This window comes from Molossus molossus, unplaced genomic scaffold, assembly GCF_014108415.1.
Source record: "Molossus molossus isolate mMolMol1 unplaced genomic scaffold, mMolMol1.p scaffold_m16_p_4, whole genome shotgun sequence".
Lineage (NCBI taxonomy): Eukaryota > Metazoa > Chordata > Mammalia > Chiroptera > Molossidae > Molossus > Molossus molossus.
In genome coordinates this window covers 109,858,521-109,878,209 of record NW_023425377.1, presented here as the reverse complement: position 1 = coordinate 109,878,209, position 19,689 = coordinate 109,858,521, and the positions used below count along the sequence as shown (strand labels likewise).

At 52.4% G+C, this 19,689-nt stretch overlaps 1 protein-coding gene across 1 annotated transcript; it reads left to right on the top strand.

Annotated features, from left to right (window-relative positions):
• The first annotated feature begins 5,433 nt into the window (after positions 1 to 5,433).
• REELD1 (reeler domain containing 1) lies at positions 5,434 to 17,308 on the top strand. Its single transcript, XM_036282284.1, is given in 15 exon segments — positions 5,434 to 5,682; positions 7,511 to 7,712; positions 9,761 to 9,990; positions 10,524 to 10,621; positions 11,888 to 11,982; positions 14,739 to 14,848; positions 14,850 to 14,982; positions 14,985 to 15,042; positions 15,560 to 15,623; positions 16,384 to 16,490; positions 16,492 to 16,562; positions 16,565 to 16,843; positions 16,846 to 16,893; positions 16,896 to 17,071; positions 17,222 to 17,308. Coding segments are annotated over 15 exon segments (2,007 nt in total).
• Positions 17,309 to 19,689: the final 2,381 nt, after the last annotated feature.

Here is a 19,689-nt window from a genome sequence, read left to right as displayed (position 1 = left end):
GCAGGCGTCCCACGGGGGGCCCAGAGGCTGGTGGTGACTGCAGGCGTCCCACGGGGGGCCCAGAGGCTGGTGGTGACTGCAGGCGTCCCACGGGGGGCCCAGAGGCTGGTGGTGACTGCAGGCGTCCCACGGGGGGCCCAGAGGCTGGTGGTGACTGCAGGCGTCCCACGGGGGGCCCAGAGGCTGGTGGTGACTGCAGGCGTCCCACGGGGGGCCCAGAGGCTGGTGGTGACTGCAGGCGTCCCCCGGGGGGCCCAGAGGCTGGTGGTGACTGCAGGCGTCCCCCGGAGGGCCCAAGGCTGACTTCCTGCTGCATGTTTACCAGGACTCAGTGCGGGAGGCCTGTCAGTTTCAGGTGTCTGTGTGGTAGGAGCGGGGCGATGAGAACAGATGGGACAGACTCATTGGGTTGGGGGTGGCTGTGGACCCAGCTCTGGAGTTGAGGGTCATAAACCAGAAGAAGGAATGTGCCCTGCAGAAACGGTCTATGAAAATGAACCAGAGAATCATCTGTGCAGGTTGGTCTTTGTAGGTGCCTGAGAAATATTTACAAAGTAGGAAAAAAAAGAACAATTTTAATGACCGACTTTCCTATTCAGAGACTGGTATTTCCCTTCGCCAGTGGAGGGCAGGGGGCAACCAAACAATTTGCTTCTTCTTGATGCAGAAATAAGGAGAGGCTTGGCTTGCTTCTGTAAAGGAGAATAAACCTGTTTGCTGTGACTGCATCCCTGAGGGGACAGCAAGGGCACTGTGGAGGGTGAGGGGAGGGATGCTGCGCAGGTGCTCACATACACATCCTGCTCCCTTCTTTATTTTAAAAGGAGAGAGAGAAGGGAAAAAGAAAGAAATCCTTAAAACTTTTCAGTGTTCTTTAATGTGAGAACCTGCCCGGCAGAAGGAAGTGTTGGGGAAGGAGGGGACTGAGGTCCGCTGGACTGGCTTTGCTCGCGTGCTTGGGAAGAGCGGTTCGCCTGTTCACGGTGGGTTTGCAGGTGTGCAGGAGGGGAGGCTTCAGCAGGTTTCTCACTTACCCAGAATGGCCTTCCAAACCCTGGCCCGAGAAGTAGGGAACGGAATTCTTGCCCTTCAGCCTTAATTAGTTCTTTAGAAGCATCACCAGCCACTCCGTGTGTGAGTTTTCCTGAACAGGCTCCGGAGCACCTCTGCAGGGCTCTGCGGCTCGGCCCCTCTGCTTACTAGCACTGCTACTGCAGACGACGTGTTTCCATCTCTCCACGCCTTTGTCTTCTCATCTGGGACCTGCGGAGGGTATTAGCACATAGTAACAGGCTTGCTGTGAGGTTAGATGAGCTCGTACAAGTAGTGTGAGATGTGACTGGCACATGGAAAGCGCTCCGTGAATGGGAGCTGTTATTCTTACTTCCCTGGAAAAGTTGGAAGAAGGATGATTAGAATAAATGAAGCAGTTCTGAACAGAGCTGCACCCACCCTGATCTTCCCTAGCTTGTCTCCGCTAAATTCTTGAACAGGTGACTTTGGATGAGCGAGGTCCTGTGCTGAGCAAGGCAGGCAGCCTGGGCAGTTTTCTGATGATCTCTAGCCTCCAGGGCAGAGCTAGGCTCGTATAAAAGTGTCCACACAAAACCCATCAGTTGCCACGCAGGGCAGTGTGTGGGACCAAGAGCCCACCTGAGGACGAGGAGTGCACGTGGAGTAGGATCCCCCAAAGATGCAAAGAACAGTCCTGTATGTAGATGTCCCCAGAATTATTTCAAGACTTCTCTTTGAGACCACTTTTTGGCGTCCAATGACAAGATGTGCATGTTTGAGTTGTTTGAAAAGGGAAAAGGAAATTCCTAATGTTCCCAGATGCTCCTTTTCTGTGCTGCTATTTGTGACTCTGTCTCTCCTAGTCATTTCTCCCACGGTTCTGCGATGGTCTGTGGATGCATTAGTCTCCATCGCCAGCCCCAGAGAGACGGACACTGTGTGTCATTCATCTTTATGTCCCCAGCTGTGAGCACATGGCCTGCACCCAGGAGGCATTTAGTAAAAGTTGACTGAAGGAGCAGATGAATACTGGGTGCATTTTCAGCATATCTAAAATTGAACACCGCCACCTTCCCTGTTTCAGGTATAGGTTATCTTAGTCATTCAGGCTTTCTAAATACCAGTTTTTTGTTTTGTTTTTTTATCCTCACCCGAGGACATTTTTCCATTTTTTGTTCAGGTAGAGTGGGAAGGAGAGAGAGGAACAGAGAGAGAGAGAGAAACATCGACGTGAAGGGACACATCGAGTGGCTGCCACCCGCACGACCGACCAGGGCCGGGGACAAACTGCAACCGAGGTACGTGCCCTTAGCGGGAACCGAACCCGGGTCTCTCTGGACCGCAGGCCGACGCTCTAACCGCTGAGCCAAACCGGCCAGGGCTAAATACCAATCTTTAAAAAACTTCTTTGCCTCCATACAGTCTTCAAATCTTACCGATTCTTCCGGTTATTTCCGTTTGCTCTCATCCACCTCACTGTGGCCTTCACCCGACATCAGGGTGCCTTGTCGCCTTTCTGGATAATTACAACGGACACTTCCACTTTCACACCTTTGCTCAAGCTGCCTTTCCTGCTTTGTGTCCCGCTACCCTCTCCACCCAAACCCCTCCTGGCCACTGAGCTCAGCCATCTTCTCCTGCTTCTAGCTGACCTATCCCTCTGTGCTCTACCTCCTGGTCTCCTGGCTTTCCTCTCCCTCTGGTGATAGCTTTCATCGATGGCATCGCTTTCCTGGTGCATCAAGTCCCTCTAACAGTCTTGGGAGAAAGCCAATGGTCTCCCATCTTACAGATGGGAAAAGTGAGGCTCATCAACATGAATCCAGTTGTCCAGGGTCACATAACCAACTTGCTGTCTGACTTCCAAGCTCTTCCCCTGTATCTCGCTTGTCACGCAAGGCAAAATGTCAACTCCTGGAGAGGAGAGATCCCACCGATACCTTCTGACATCAGCCGACTGTCTTCAAGGATTGCTTTGCAAATAATAAGCATTCGAATAGTGATGTTTTCACATCCTGTTGTCTGTATTATTCTCCAGCAGGGAGAACGGAGGGGAGGATAATTGGGTGGAAAAAGAGCTCTAAACCATTCTCTTTTTTTTAATGGAAGAAAGTGCACAGTAGCTTGAAGAATGAAGCAAAAGTCGACAAGCCTGCTGAATATACGTAAATGGCCATTGATTTCCCATTTTTAAGTACATTAAAGTTGAGTTCAAAGAAAATGGTGAGAGTTTTTCTCTTTTCCTACACAGATTGTCCCAGTACTCCAGAAATTGGAGGCTTTAAAATTTCTTATCTAGGTAAATTTTAAGATGTTCACTACAATAATGATGCTAGGATAGCCAGTGTCTGTCAAAACACTGGTCAAGCCCTGGCCGGTTTGGCTCAGCGGTTAGGGCGTTGGCCCTGCAGTGCAGAGAGACCTGGGTTTGGTTCCCGCTAAGGGCACATGCCTCAGTTGCAGTTTTCCCCCCGGCCCCGGTTGGGATCGTGTGGGAGGCAGCCACTCGATGTGTCCCTTTCACATCGATGTTTCTCTCTCTCCCTCCCACTCCACCTGAACAAAAATGGAAAAATGTCCCTCGGGTGAGGATAAAACAAACAAACAAACGCTGGTCAAATAGACAATGGCACAGTGGTCACCAGAGGGGAAGGGGGGTGGGAGGTAGAGAAGGGTCAAGTTAGGGGTCAAAGACATGGTGACAGAAGGAGACTTGACTTTGGGTGGTGAGCACACAATGCAAGATACAGATGATGTATTGTGGAATTCTATACTTGAAACTTATGCAATCTTATTAACCAGTGTCACCCCAGTACATCTAGTTAAATCAAACAAACAAACAAAAAAACAACACTAGTCAATTTCAACGCTGGGGAAAGGTTGTTAATGAGTTACCAGAGGCACGTGCTCCGTACTCAGAGCCCTCTGGTTCCTTTTCTCCCGGGTGTGGGCCGCCTCACTGATGCACAGATCCCTTCAGAGTCTGGTCACTGCAGCACTTTTCAGCCTCGCTCTCCTCCTCCCTCCAGCCTTCTTTCCAGGGACGCCTCTCACGTGCCGGGCCCTCGGCAGGACTCCATGGTCCAGTGCGTAGGTGGAAACCAGAAACAAGCTCACCCACAGAGCCCTCTCACGCGGACGCCGGTACAGGAGAAGGGGACATGGGCAGACTCGGAAGTGGACTTCGGCCTCGGCCTGCCGGGTCACCTAGCCCTCCTTAACCTTTCAGCCCGAGGATCTGTGTCAGGAGAAGGCCAGGTTCTCAAGGCAGTCTGGCTGGCTGCTGCCTGATCGATGGGTTGAGGTCTTGGGGAAACGGGCCACCTCTAACCAATCTGCAGAAACCAACTCAGCGGATCAGCAGAGGGGCCTGAGACTCTGCACTTCTAACGAGCCCCCAGGCCATGTGGATGCTGCTGGCCCGTGGACCACATTGGACAGTGAGACTCTTCGGGGTTGTAGTCAGGCCACGGACTACACTGTATTCAATACATTCTTCTTATTCCGATCTGTATTGATAAGAAAAACTGCTCACAGTTTAAGGTGCAGTTCAGATGTAACCTCTGTGAAACATTTTGGGGCCTCGTAGAGTTTCTCTCAGGTAACTCCTTTAAAAACTCCCACCTACCATTTGTCTAATAGTGACTGGTGTCTGTCCTGTCACCTCCGTTTCTTTGGTTATTCTCCTTTTTTACTTGCACGTGGTGTTTATTCATGTGAGGTGTTGGTGCAACAGTCTATAAATGTTACCAAGCTCATGCAGTTGTGTGAGCTCCACGTCGATTCAGAACAGTTTCACCGTCCCCAAAATGCTGCCTTCATGGTCACGCTCAGGACCCCCGCCCCTGGCAGCCACTGGCTGTTCCAGAATGTTGCCAAGAATCACACGCCAGGTCGCTAGCCTTTTGCGTCTCCTCCATTTCCTGTGTGGATTTATGGGTCTGGATAGTGTCTAATTCATCTTTGTTTTTTGTCCAAATAAATGCCTGGCACACATTTGGTGTTCAGATACTCGTTTAAATAACTCTTGTTGCAATTGGCCAATGTCCTTTGAGGAGCCCAACATCTTTATCAACAAATCCCAGATGGGTGGGGCCTCTGAGTTTTGGAGGTTTTTCTGACTGTGCTGATTCTTCAACTCAGTGTTTTCCTAACTCACCTGGTCAAAAGAATCTCGTGGGGTGTGTAACAAAAATGCAGATTTCCAGGACTTTCTCCCAAAGATTTAGATTTTGAGAGTCTGTAAAGAAGCCTGGGGAATCCATACCAGTGTTTCTCGAATCTTGCTTGAACCAGAATAACCTGGAAGGCTTGTTAAACCACAGATTGCTGGACCCCACCCCGAGAGCTTCTGATTCGGTCGTGTGGAGTGGGGTCCAGGGACTCATACTCCTAACGAGTTCTCAGGGAATGCGGACGATGTGCTCTGGGGACCCCACTTTGAGCACCACTGCTCTGCAGGCTCTGAGCTGTGATCTGACTGTCACGTGCGTCCAAACACGTGAGCCCAGCGCCAGCGCACTGGGGCGGGAGTGTGCCGAGGGGCCTCTGTGCGCGAGCTTGGCTGCTGGCCACGGTTTCCTGCCCACCGGACCTCTGCAGCCCACGCTGACGCCGAAGCACAGGACGCTGAGCTGGTTCCCCCCCGCCCCCCAGGGGGAGACCAAGGTGAAGGCATCCGGCTCCCGCTGAGGGTGCAATGCCAGTCGTGGGCAGACCTGCTCCAGTCTGTCGGCTCTTCGCACGGGCCCGAATGGCCTCGACGTGGAATCTGCGTGAGCATGCCCATGCGGTCTAGAGAGAGCCAAGGCGGTGAAGGCCGGACTCGGACACCGAGGGACGGTTCCCGTGGATGCCAGGGTTGGGGTAACAGCTGTTTTCCTGCCATTAGAGGAGAATCTGAGTGGAGGAGAAAAGACCCGTTTAAAGGATGTGTCTTGGCAAGTCCACCAAAGCTGAAGGAACGCGTGCCCGCAGGTAAGTGGTGGTGTCCCGGCCTCAGGCAGACAGGGTGCTGGGAAAGCAGACGCGGCGAGGTCTAAGGAAGGAAGGGTGGGGGTGGGGCTGCGGCTGCAGCCAGCGTGACCTGTGGGCCGTGTCCTCACCCCCTTCCTCTGTGGGCACCTGTGTTGATCTGCCTTTGGGGAGTGGACACATCTGCCGTCAGCTAGGGCGAAGGGGCGTTTTCCATGTGGCCTTCTGAAAATGGGCAGGGCCCTCTGCCCCTCAACTGAGAACATGCTTGTTCGAGTCCTTGTTTATTATTTCTTCCTGGGGAAAGCTGTAGGAATGGCCCCTTGTGGTGCAGGGGGTTTTGCCTCACGGAAGCAAACCTGGCAGAGAAAGGTATTGCTCCAAAGATGTGACCTGCAGATCCTACTCCTTGTCCGGTCAGTGAGGAAGGTGGTGGTGATAGCATGTAAAAGGTAAGAGGACTAGATGACCTTTGTTTATGTGGTGGTATGGATGATCTCTTTAATGTGTTTTTATAGCTAGTTTCACTAAATTTTTACTTTTTATTTTTAACTTTTTAAACCAACTTACTAGAGAGGAGGGCTGTTGTTGCTTCGCTTTGCTCCTTAGATAAAAGTATTAGCAGAACTTCTAAAATACCTGTGCAAAGGACTATAAAAACAAACAACTGCTTTTTAAAAAATGTCTGACAGTCCCAAATATTTATTCAGAGAGCTTTTTACCGGTCTTATTTGCTTTCTCTCCCTTGATTTTCACCTGTGACCTTCTTTTACACTACTTTTCATTCTTTCTGCTGATAGTCATTCAAGGTGGCAAACAAAAATGAAATTTACTCTATAAATGTTATTTTATCCAATCATTTTATTCCATCCCTGAGCCAATTCTCTTTGCCACTCTAGCTAACGAGGTGGAGAGGGATCGGCTTGGCTGTAACTTTCGCTTCTCGTGTGCTCTGTGCAAAGTCGTGAGATAGCTCGAAACGGTCCACAGGAGGGGGACCAGGAGCACCGTGAACGCGGCAGTCACCTCTAAATAACTGATAGTTGGCCGAACTTGGTAGCATTTAACTCTGTGATTTGCAATTACAGAGATAAGATGTTAATATGCCTTACTGCCTGGCATATTGGAACACTGCGTGTCCACTTCAGCTGTAATGTATTATAGCTCACACTGACCTTGGATATCAGACAGCTAGTAAGGAGGCCACATAGCGTACAATTATTTTCTTGTCTTATTTCTTTGACTTAAACATTAAATCCTCTCTTGAAAACAAAGCAGTCTGGACTTTTGAGAAAATTTTAAAAAGAAAGTTTTTTTGTTTTTCCCAAGTGTTTAGAAATGAAGCACTATAGTTTGGCATGTCTTTGACCTTGACCGTGAGTGCTCGCAATCTGGGAGGCAGCACTCGAGGTGTCTCGGGGGTCAGGCAGCGTGGGACTCGGCTCAGCCATATCACAGAAGGCACCGTGTCACAGCCTCACGCAGCATCTGGATTGAGGCTGTGGCTCCTGTGACGGGAAAGGGCAGGAGAGTGGCCCTTGCTGGCTGGGTTTGTGCCGCCCGCTGCCTGGCTGCCGGCTCGTCCGCCTTTTCCCACGGCGCCAGCTGGGTGGCCTGCGAGGACATGCAGCCCAGACATCAAGCCCGGCCTCAGGCCCCCAGGCCCCACCATGTCACCATTCACACCAGCAGGTCTTCCTACTCGCCGGGAGACACCGTGTCAGGTGCGTCTGGGAGAGGCTCTGAGACCCCCCGGGCACCTCGGGGCCCCGTGACAAATTCCAAGTCTGTCCCACCAGGAGATTCGTGGGCTAAAGTTTGGCTTAATCCTAAGAAGCAATTAGGTAGCCAACGACAAGCATGAAATATTTGTTACGAGAACCACAGCTAATCTCTACGCTGATGCTCATCTGTGTAGGAGAAGGCACAGGTAGCATGGTTATAAAATGCTTCTGCCCCCATTACAGGACATGAACGGAGTGACCTTGAACAAACGTCATGTATCCTGTGTATCTGGATGTATAAAATAGACGTTTTCTCATTATTTAGAACTAAAATGATTTGGGGAATGAAAAGAGCATTTCCTGCTATTTTAGGTCAGGCAAGGCTAAAGCAGAGGAAACTCAAGCGCAGGTACTTTATCTGGGAGGTGATCGCAGGAAGCACAGATGAGGAAGAGGGGAGGGAAAGACGGGAAGAGACCCCCGGAAGGTTGAGACTGGGTAGCTCCTGCTGTGGGCCCTCTGAGTACGCAGGTGAAACTCCCCTGGGGCGTTTCCATCAACTCCTGTCTCCGCCCATCCTTCAGAGTCCCACCTGCCTCCTTGGACCAGGCTCCCAAGGTGCCAGGTAGAAAGGGTGGACGAGAACGCTACAGACGCTGGAGGTGGTAGCTAAGTGTAGACAGAAAAGTGTCCAGCCTGGCTGGTGTGGCTCAGTGGTTGAGCATTGACCCACGCACCAAGAGGTTACCGGGTTTGATTCCCGGTCAGGGCACATGCCCAGGTCGTGGGCCTGATCCCCAGTGGGGGGGCATGCAGGAGGCGGCCAGTCAGTGTTCTCTCTCATCGATGTTTCTATCTCTCCCTCTCCCTTCTTCTCTCTCTAAAAAAACCAATAAAGAAAAAAAGAAGAGAGACAAGTGTCCATGCAGCTGCAGGTAAACTTGACCCCTCACAGTGTTTGCTCTAGTCCTTTGAGTTTTGCTAACTCTTTGGATGGGAATTAGAGGTGATAAATGAAAATAAAATGTACTCTCTGTATATGGTTTTATCCAGTTGTGTTCTATTGGTAAGGGAGGGGGAACAAGTATGTGGTGCGAATTGCCCCCCACAGCAGCATAGACCTAAAACTGAAATTCAGGCTGTTCCAGCAGCTTCCCAAACGCCACATCACGACACAGCTAGAAAGGGTGACGTGTGCAGCATGCTGGGGAGATGCCAGAGGCTGCTCAAGGAGGGGCCACTTCTCTGGGGGCTCCGCTGCCCCCCAGCCCCTGGAATCTCGAATCTTTCTGTTCTCATATAAGTGGACTCATACACTACTTGTCGTTTGGGGCCTGATTCATTTCCTTACTGCACTGTTTCCCCGTCCGTCCGTGTTGCAGCGTGTACCGGAGGCAACTGCGTCCGGAGTGTGGAACGTATTCCAGGCTCCCCTCGAGGACTCGCCTGGCGCAGAGCCCGGCGTCCGTGGATGAGCGCTCTCGTTTTCTGTAGTCCAACCAACACCGGCAGTTTTTAATTTATTTATATGACTGGCATAAAATAGACTCTCATTGATAGTTATTTTAAAATTATCTTTGAGCTTTTCAAATTTTCTGTGGTGTCCTTCCATAATTTTGGGTTTAGTTATCTTTTTATGAAGTCTCTATAACTTTGTATATCTGTCTGTTTTGTATCTTTCAAATACTTTTCTCAGTTTACCATTTGTTTTTTTATTTCTTCCATATTCAGAATTTTTTTTAAAAGTCATCTTTCTCTGGGTTTTGCTTAGAGAGGCATTCCTAATTCCAAATTTAAAAACAACGTTGTTTTTAATTCTTTTGTATGTGATTTTTATTTTTTATTTTATTTTTTGGTACGTGCCCCTAGTGGGAACTGAACCCAGGACTCTCTGGTCCGCAGTCCAAACCTCCAACTGCTGAGCCAAACCAGCCAGGGCATGTATGTGATTTTTAGATGTCTGTGATCCAAGCGGAAATTATTTGGGGTGTAAAATAGCACATCAGCGTCGTTCGCGGCCTGGGGCTGCAGTCCAGCTCCGGTCTTAGTTTGGGAGCGGGGCGTGGAACCCCCGGGGGCCAGGCGAGCAGCAGCCATGACTTCACGGGGTTTCTGCTCCGATCACTGCACAGCCGGCACCTTCCTTCTGGCGCCTCCTCACTCCAAACCGATGACTTGTTCTGAAGAGGGGGACACAGTCACCCATGGTGACAAGGCCGGGAGAGAAAGCTGTCCTGCGTGTGGACGGCCCGCCCAGCGCGTGGGGCATCGGATTCCTGTGAGCCAGGCCCTGCTTCTCAGTCACTACCCTCCACTTGAAAAGGGAGGCCCTTCCCTTCCACTCCCCGCCTCTCCAGCTGCTTTCTGACAGGGCAGGGTCCCTGGGGCCACCCCAACTCGAGAGCCTATGCAGGGGCGACTGGAAAACATCCCCCACCTCCCCTCTCTGCGGGTCTCCTCGGCCCAGCAGTGTGCCCCCCGCCCCCCAGGCACAGGGCATCCCGGCCGACCTCCAGCAAGTTCGCAGCACCAGAGAGCTGCTGGCGGGACGGGAGAGAGAGGCTGGCGCAGACAGACAGGTGGACACCTCCCTGGCCTGGGAGAGCCACGGAAGGCCCTGTCCCTTGGCTTGTGGTCCATCACGTCCCTGCAGCAGGAAGGGCGGCACCTCCCAGGGAGGGCCTGGCGGCCAGTGGTCAGAACGGTGCCCGGCAACCGCGTGAGCGTCCTCACCGCTCAAAACCAGACACCTGCATTTGCCCAGAAAGAGAATGTCGTCGTTTTTAGGAAACTGTCCCTTTTCTTCCTCAGTTGCTTTCCCCTCACCTCGTGGATGTGGGGGAAGCTGTGCCTAAGGGTGGCGGCAGCCAGACCCCACGTCTCTCTGGCTTCCCTCGGCACTGGGCACAGTAAGAGATGAGGGATGTGGCCCCGCCCTGTGGTGTCCCCTTCCTGTCCCTTTGTGTCCTGATGCAGCAGGCAGAACAGCAAGGAGGAAACCCCGTGCCCTGATGGGTTTGCCCACTGGCTGCTGGTGTGACCCGGCTTCTGCCTTCGGTTCTGGTCCCGTGCAGTCGCCTGTACAGTGACTCTTGTTTCTCAAAGCACCTCACCACCATTTTCAGGTTCAGCACCACAGCTGCCTTGTGGCCGCACAGTTTCGAAGCTGTTGTCTCCCCTTGGCAGAGAGGGCTGAGTCGCCGGGTCAGAGGCTCTCCCAAAGCCACCCCAGGCTCTCCACCTCCAGGTCCTTCCCCACGGTCACGCCCACGTGCTGAGGCCTGGATCGTGGCTCTTACTGGCACCTTAACGCTCTGCATGGCCTCCGCTGATGAGTCAATTTTTATAACTGCTCTCTGAATATCTACAGCGAGAAAAATGACACCTGCCGATGACCCTACCTTGGTGAAATTTGGGGGAGAATAAATGAGATAATGTTTATGAAATTGATTTTTACTGTAGAAAGGCATTATGTATTCAAAATATTACTTAGAATATTTATTAATGATGCATTTCTAATTTTCAATAGAATCTGCAATTATGATAGAATTGTGTACTTGAACAATAGAATTATAAAATGTTCAATTGGTGGTGTAATTCAATGAAAATATACCAATAGTGACTAATAATAAAGTCAAAGAGAAAACCTTTTGAGTCTAGCCTGGCCCAGGTAGCTGAGCGTCGACCCCTGCACCAAGAGGTCATCGGTTTGATTCCCAGTCAGGACACATGCCCAGGCTGTGGGCCTGATCCCCAGTGGGGGGCATGCAGGAGGCGGCCAATCGATGTTCTCTCTCATTGATGTTTCTATCTCTCTCTCCCTCTCCCTTCCTCTCTCTCTAAAAGATCAATAAAGAAAAAAATGTAAAAAAGAAAAAATAATCTTTTGAGTCTAAACAGTTAAAAAAATACCCTTGAGTCAAAATGAGATTTTTAATGATTATATTTATTTATTTGTGCTTATCCTCTCCTATTTTCATTATTTGCTACTATTGAGTTTTTGTTTTTTTAAAAAGAATAAAGTCACTCAAGGGGTAATGCAATTATCTCTCTGGTTCTATTCACTTAGACTTTTGTTCTTTGTCTTTTGGTTTGCTCTCTCTTCTAGTAGAATAGCCCACGGTACTAGTTAAGGAAAACCAAACCCTCGGTCACCCTGCTTTCTTTTCCCACAGTTTATCAGTCATCCAGTCACATTTTGTTTACTGCGCAAGGACCGAATCATCTGCTGTGTCTCATCAGACACAGCCCTGTGGAGCCCGGGTCACTGGTGCCCAGCCCTGGGCAGAGGCCGGAGGGTGCTGAAGGACCTGCCCCAGGTACAGCCTGCCACTCGGTTGGCATCACTATTTTCACTTCAAAGTTACTAGTGTCCAGTTTCTGCAACACAAGCAATGAACACCCTCCTTGGACCGCGGCAGTTCTTGGGGAGGTGCTAGCCGAGCCCTCAGCAGGCGGGGGTTTGCCCAGTTGCTGTGTTTGTGGCAACAAACATTGTCTGTTCAACCCCACAAGTTAAGCTGAGCCTTAGGGTGAAGAGTTAGAACTGCTACAAAACCAAGAAACAGTGCCCACGTCCCCCCACCCCCACCTCTGCCAATCACACTATTGCAGCTGTTTCCCTCCAACCCTGAAGCTACAGGGAGCTCGAGAAAGAAATGATCCTTTTCCTTCTCTTTCTTCTTCTCTTCCTCTTCTTCCTCCTCCTCCTCCTCCTCCTTCAAATAAAAACTCATCCAATTTTTATTGTTCCTTTCCACGGTAGGTGGGCGGGAGTGAGAGTCCCTTTGATGGCAGAGGGTTTTCTTCCTGGTTCATCATGTGGCTTCAGACCCCACTGGCCTATGCACTTCTGAAACAAACCAAAACAAGAACATCGGCCAGCTAGAGAATGCGCCACGTACCCCGAAATGACTGGTGCTGTGGAATTCACTCTGGTTCTCTACTCCTCGTTACGTGCTCTGAACAGATACGCTCACAAAGGCACCCAGTCATTGCACAGAAAACCCCACCTTGATCCACTGGATCCCACTTTCCTGTGTTCTCTCCTTTATTCTCAGCTAATGTGTTATGCCCGGGAGCCAATCCGAATCCCTGGCTTGGCTCCGTCTGGCAGATCAGGCACAGGACTGAGCCCGACCACCACCCTCCGCGCTCTGCCTTTGCCCCAGACCTGGTCTGAGCCCCAGGGCCCAGCACTGCTCCTTCCAACCTCTGCGCCAAGATGCTCCTAAGCAGAGAAAGCGCCGCAGCGTGAAGAGGAGCCTGCGAGCGCACCGTGTGTCAAGTCTCATGGCTTACAAAGCCTCAAATGTTGCTCTCCAATCCCGAGCAGAGCATGCTCCTTTCCATAGGAATGTGAATAACAGTGAGGCCTCAGGGGGGGCCTCCTGATGGTCCTGCCGCCTCCCTGGGGGTTGGCCCTGCTGGGAACCTGGTCCCCCAGTGGGCAGAGAACTCCAGTCCGAGCAGCTACAGGGTCAGCTCCTTATTATGCTGCTCACAGTCCTCCCCTTCCGGCCCCAGCCTTCTTTATACAAACCCTAGTGTTGCCCAAAGGAAAAAGGAGTGTGTGTGTGTGTGTGTGTGTGTGTGCATGCGCGTGCGCGCCTGTGTGTGAGTGTTGGGGGAGGTGTCGTTCATCGAACAAAGTGAAATAGATTTCTTACTGTAAGCGACCTCAGTGGGCCGGTGGGAATCATGAATTTCCACGTTGGGAAGACAGTATATTGTATTTCTCAAACATTTCCCACCAGACCCTTGGCCCCTTTGGGGTCCTACCCAATCTCATTTGACATGACCTACTTTTATGTCTCCAAGTTTTGCTTTCTGACATTTTCTCAAACAGGACTGTGCCTCCTGAGGGTCTATTTACCTTTCAAGGGGCAGCTCAGGTATCTCCTTTGCGGAATTTTCCCTTCTTGGCAGGCAGACGTAACTGCGTCCCTCGCCTGGTGTGACATCTCCGTCACACTGTCGTTGCTAAGGGTGGGCATCTAAGAGTCTCTCCGAGATTTCAGTCGGGAACAAATCGCCGACCTGCACCCCTTCTGCGCCGGTGGCCCCAGCACACAGTGGGTCTGCAGATGTCCGGATGCACTTAGAGTGCAGGCGGGAGTTCAGAACTGTCAGACTTGGGCCACGTTCTGTGTGTCTGTGTTAGGTTTCTTCAGTTTCCCCTTGGTCTTGATGTTTTTGAGCGATGAAGGTATTGGGACCAAGCAGCACCCCTCCCCAAAGATTCAACCCAACCCTGCTGGAGCCCCGGCCAGAGGAACTTTGCCAACGGTTCTGTGAACTCCATCAGCGCCACCCAGCCAGCGAGGCGGTCGGCCCTCGGGGCAGGAGGGCTTCGTGCCTCTCCTCCAACAGCTCCGCGTCAGCCGCCCATACCTGCGTGCTGTTCTGCAAATGAGGACCTGCTGCTGCTGTGGGGGGCTTGTCCAAAGCCCCAGGAGTTGGCAGAGTGGAGAACAGAGCCCAGACGGTGGTCTGACTGCGACACTGCTCTGTGCTCAGCGACTGTACCCCTGGGCTGTCCCGCTGGCGGTCACGGAGCAGCGAGACAGCGGAGGGCAGCGCAGGCGATGATCTCTCAGCAGAGGCTCCAGTCACTCCCAGCGCCCAGGAATTTGGAATGTTGCTAACGTGGCAAGAAAGGTCGAGGGCTTTTAAACATCTTTGACTTGTGATTTCCACTGTTTGTCTAGCGAGGAGCAGTTCTGGCGGAGGTGAGACAAGTGCAGTGGTGTCTGTCCTCCCTGACTGGTGACTGGGGAGTGCACGGCCCGACGTCAGGGACTTACTCTGCAAGAGCTAAGAAGTGGAGTGCTTCGCGGCTCAGTCAGGGCTTATGTTACTGGGCTGGTCATTTTTATGTTGACACTTTTGAGTGGCTCACACTTAATGGTCTGTCTCAAGGCACATTAAAGTCTCTAGCATTTACCCATTTTCGTGGCTGTTGGTGCTAATCGATACCAGGAAAATGCTCCCACTCGCTCTGGGTGTCTTTGGGCCTCTGTTTAGCTCCCAGGCTCCCCATCGCTCTCTCGCAGCAGCGCTCAGACACCCTTGCTGTTGCCGTCGCTGGGGCTGCAGAGGAGGACAGCGTAGACCCTGCTCCTGCCAGGGACTGGGGTGTCAGCGTTTCCTGGGGGTGCAGAGGCCGTGTTCCAACCACCACATGCAGCTACTGCCGTCAGCAATGGCCAGCCACCCAGCAGGGATGGCGACCCAACCCTAGATCCCTCCCTGGATGTCCGTGGGCTGGAGTGGCCCTCAGGAGACTGTCCACAGAGGGCTTTGCTTCCAGCCCTGGCACCCACCACAGGTAATGGGCCAGCGAGTGGACCAATCAGCAATTTGGTGGGATGATGCCAAACACTGGAATGCTGAGGAAATGTGAACTTCTTGGAGTCTGACAGGAAAAGATCTCAACCATAGTTATTCTTAAGTGTATGAGAAACCCTGACTGTAGAAGGGTGACTGGTCAAAAGGGCTGGGTATGAAATCACCTGGGGAAAGTGTACTCTCGTGGACAGGGTGAGGTCTCCGACATGCTGCTCTAAATAACATAAAACATAAAGATATGTTTTGTATTTTAGATATATAAATTTATAAAGTATAAATATACATTTATATAAAATAATAAATAAAAGCATTCAGTGAGTTCTTTCCTGCCATCCTCTCACCTCTCCCCTCATTTGCCCCTCCTGTCCCCAGCTCTCAACTCAGGTGTCTTTCGAGGAAATTTGATTTTATCAGTATACACAGCAGTGATAGGAAAAGTTGCTTTTTGATCCAAACACGTAGTGACCTCTTCTCAGCACCTCTATTCTTCCCTGTAGGATTCAGGATGATCCAAGCTTTGATTCATCGGAAACTTGCCCGCCCTTGGGTAGGAATGAGCAGGTAACAGCCTGAGTTGTGCATGGGGGTGAGGGGGTGAGGTTGGTATTTTGAACTCAGAGTGGGAAGTTCCAGGCTGGGAGATCAGAGTTATTAGACCAGTAGCAAAAGCTACAGAGAATGAGGCAAGGTCATGATGTACACATAGCGTCGTCCTACCAGTCAGTACCAGCCTTTGTCTCTGAAGGTATCGGCACTTGTAGAAATTGATGGTGTTAGTGATTTATGCTTCCACTCAGCTTGGTTAACAGCTCCTCTCTCCTCCCTGCCCCAACCCCTCCTTCATAACATTGGCCTTATAAGATCATGTATAGAGGTTAGATCAATGGGCAATATAAAATATACATACCCACTGGTTTACTATTCCTTTGAAAAGGAACACAAAAATAAAACATGGTGTACTATTCTTACTCAAATCGTCAGATTAAATGGTTCCTCTTGCCTGGGTGTTAGCATAAAAAGATATACTGAGAGCTTCCGGCCATCAGTGGTCACAGTCGCCGTTCTGGTCCGGGAGCCGCCCTGGGTCTATCCTCGTGACCGGCCTGCACGCTGTCTGTGGGGCTTCCATTCACTTCCCGTCCCCATCGATAAATGTGCATATTGATCTACGTGGGCTTTTTACTCTGAACTCTTGTAGGAGCAGGCACGAGGCTGGGTTTTCGGCTGCCTGGAATTCTTTAAAGGAGACAGGTTGGCTGCAGAGTTCAGTGGCAGCTTGGGCGAGGACCAGCCCATTGGACTTGTCCCTTTGTTTTTCTAGGACGAGAGGGAAGCCTCTAACAGGACCGTGACGAGGCCTCTTCTGGACACCGTGCACCCTGCCAATCCCCACCACCGTTGGCCTTCCGAAGCTCTGCTGGGAATGGGGCGGGGCAGCCAACCCGACACCCGTCTTCCACACCTCCGCGTCTCCTGGGCCACCCGCCGCTGCGGGCCAGCCGGGGCATCCGGGCCCTCTGCCAGCTTCTTGCCTCAGTCAAAGCACAAGGAGCTCAGAGTGGGGGAGGGAAATGGAGGGGACAGAGTGGGCTACCCCAGGAAGACCCACCCAGGGCCTGAAGGTGGGCGAGAGGGAGCCAGTGACCCTTTGGGGATCCAGCTCAAGACTCCCCGACTGGGAGTCCTGCTTCGCCTTTCGGCCACCTTGGGCATGGTTCTGGCTGCTGCCCCTTGCTACCTGCACACCCAGTGCAGCCACAGGCAGACGGAGGTGTCCTCCGGGGGCCTGCCGAGGACGCTGTTGCCGGGAGCGATGGGGGTGAGACTGTGCGGGCAGGCAGATCGGGGAGAACCGCTGTGTTCCGGTGGAAGCCGAAGGCGACTGGATCAGCCCTCTGTGGCAGCCAGAAAGCAGTCCTCCGAGAAGCCCGTCGTCCTTAGACCCCACAGTTCTCAGCCAGAGCACAGCCGACGAGCGCAGGGACCCGCTGGGCTGCTGTCGGGCACCGGTTACTGGAGGGAGCCGGAGTCCTTCCCGAGCTTTGTTGTCTCAACATCTGTACTTAGCTGCTCTTTTTTTTTTCTTTTCGCAATTAGACGTTCTGTTTGAAGAGTTAAACTGAACACAATGAATATTGCATAACCTGCTCATTAACTAGACTCCCGTGGCCCTGCGCTGCCTCCGTGGCCTGAAGGAGCCCACAGAAGTGAAAACCGTGTCCCCGCTCCGCGCCAGCCTCGTCTGACTCTTCGATAAACAAAGGGGTGTTGGGGTTGTGTCTGCTGCAAGAGGAAGAACTGGAGCTCTTGCTTGGATTCTCCAAACAGACCCCGAAGAAGTTTAGGTTTGTAAGACCACAGTTCAGAACCGGCTGTGACGATCGGACTTGGCGAGTGCGGGGTATTCGGTCTTCCAGCGCAGAGGTCTGGCAAACCCGCCGTGGAAATCGATGGGAAGGGAGGAGAATTTGAGAAGGCTCGATCAAGCACATCTGTGGGAAAACGTGTCCACGGAGCACAAGGCCATAAACACCAGAGCGGGGCGAGCAGGCCCCTCCGGCAGGTGTAAATGGCCCGGAGACCTCCCGTCCATTCACACTTGACAGAGGCTTCTGGAGTCAACCCTGAGCACACACAGCACCTTTGCCAAAGGTCAGGCTGGAAGAAACGAGGCCAGCACAGGTCTGAGCGCAGCCTCTGCTCGCCTTCCCGCGAGCGTCAGGGGGCGAGCACCACGCAAGGGCCCACTGACCTGTGCTGGTGTCCTGAGGGGAGAGCATCGGGTTAGCAAGAGCCCCATAGATGCCACGGAGGGTCAAAACGACAGGCTGGAGAATAAATCCCGCGTGTTCTCACCTCGTATGGCACGTCATTAACTGCTTCTGCCGAGTCCCAGTCCATTTTCACATGGAAACAAAAGCCACTGTACATTTGGAAAGGGTATTTATGTACTTATTTATTTTAAATCCCCACCCGAGGATATTTTTTTCATCCATCTTCAGATAGATGGAGGGAGGGAAAGAGAGAGAAACATTGATGTGAGAGAGACACATCAATGGGTTGCCTCCTGCATGACCCCAAACGACCAGGGACCAAACTGCAACCGAGGTACATGCCCTTGACGAGAATCGAACCCGCGACTCTTTGGTCATGCTCCAACCGCCAAGCCAAACCGGCCAGGGCAAGGGTATTTATTTATTGAGCACCTAAATCCTACAGGTACGGCACTAAGAACTTATGTCTATTTTCACTTTTAACTCTCACAATAATTTAATGAGGATTAAGTTCAGTAACTTGCCGAAGGCAGAGAAGCAACCCAACATCCGGATTCCACAACAAAAGCCCTGCTTTTACATCGGGTGTGCAGGAAAGAGACCGCCCCTGCGGGGTCCCCGGCCCCTTGCAGCTCATCGACACCCCTTCCACCTCCCTCCTGCTGAATTCTGGGCCGGCCACTTCTGTTGCCTGGCTTTGGGCAAGGTCTCATTAGGCGCCTGGAGACCCAACTTTCGCCGATGGAAGGGCTCTAGGAATGCTGTGGACAGACGCCAGTGCCCTCCCGCCCTCCTCAGAGACGTCCTCCACGGGATGCAAAGGAGGGACCTCGTGGGGCTCTCCCCTGGCCACACCCCTGCAGAGCCAGGGGCACCACATCCAAACAAACACCGTCCGGCCTTTGCAGTCCCAGAGGGCATGTTCCTGGGTAAACAGACTTTCGGTTATGCACTGCTGTGAAACAAACTACCCCCACAGCTCGGTGGTTTAAAACAAGTACCAGCACCGGTTATTATCTTCATGATTCAGGGTTTGCCTGGGCTCAGCCGGGCAGTTCTTCTGCTCCACATGCCGTCGAACGGGCTGGAACGTCCCAGATGACTCACAAGACGGCCAGTTGGTGCTGCTGCCAGTGGGCCCAAGGGCAGGAAGCAGTCTGGGCTCCCCTTCCGGGCGTCCTGTAGCCCGTGGCTGGGCCCGCGTGGAGTGCTTGACCCAGAGCCAGAAGGCGGGCGTCCCTTCCAGCGGGCCTTGGGGGTACACAGTGTCACTTCTGCCACTTTCCGTGGTCACAGCTAGACCCAGGGCCAGCCCTCCGTCTTCAGAGGGAAGAGCGATCTAGGTCACTTTGGATGGGAGAGAAGGGAGCGGATTGGAAGCTCTCTCATTCACCGCCTGTCGGGTTGGACTGCCGACCTGCCGCGGGGCTTCTGTGAGAGCAGGAGAGGCTCTGTCCCGGGAGACCAGGGTCACCTTCCCTGCAGACATCGCGGAGGGGACGGGGGAAGTCCGCAGGCCTCAGGGTGAGGCGGGCACTTCTGCAGCTGGGAGCTCAGGCTCTGGCAAGAGAGTCAAGCGACCCTCAGAATCGACCCCACACCCACTGAGCCTCAGCTTCTCGTCAGAGAAATCCTGCTCAAATAATCAGTCACTCCTTTTGGCGGCTGTGAAGTAGAAATCCGCGTTCAACACTTAGCTCTCGGGACTAGCTGGGCCCTGACCTGCGTGGTGGTGAATGGTGTCCTCGCGCTCCAGCGGCGCTATCTTTCCGTCTGCTCCATCGGCAGACACTCTGTGACCACGGGAACGTCATTCCCTTCCCACGACAACCTCAACCCCTGTGGTCCTTCTT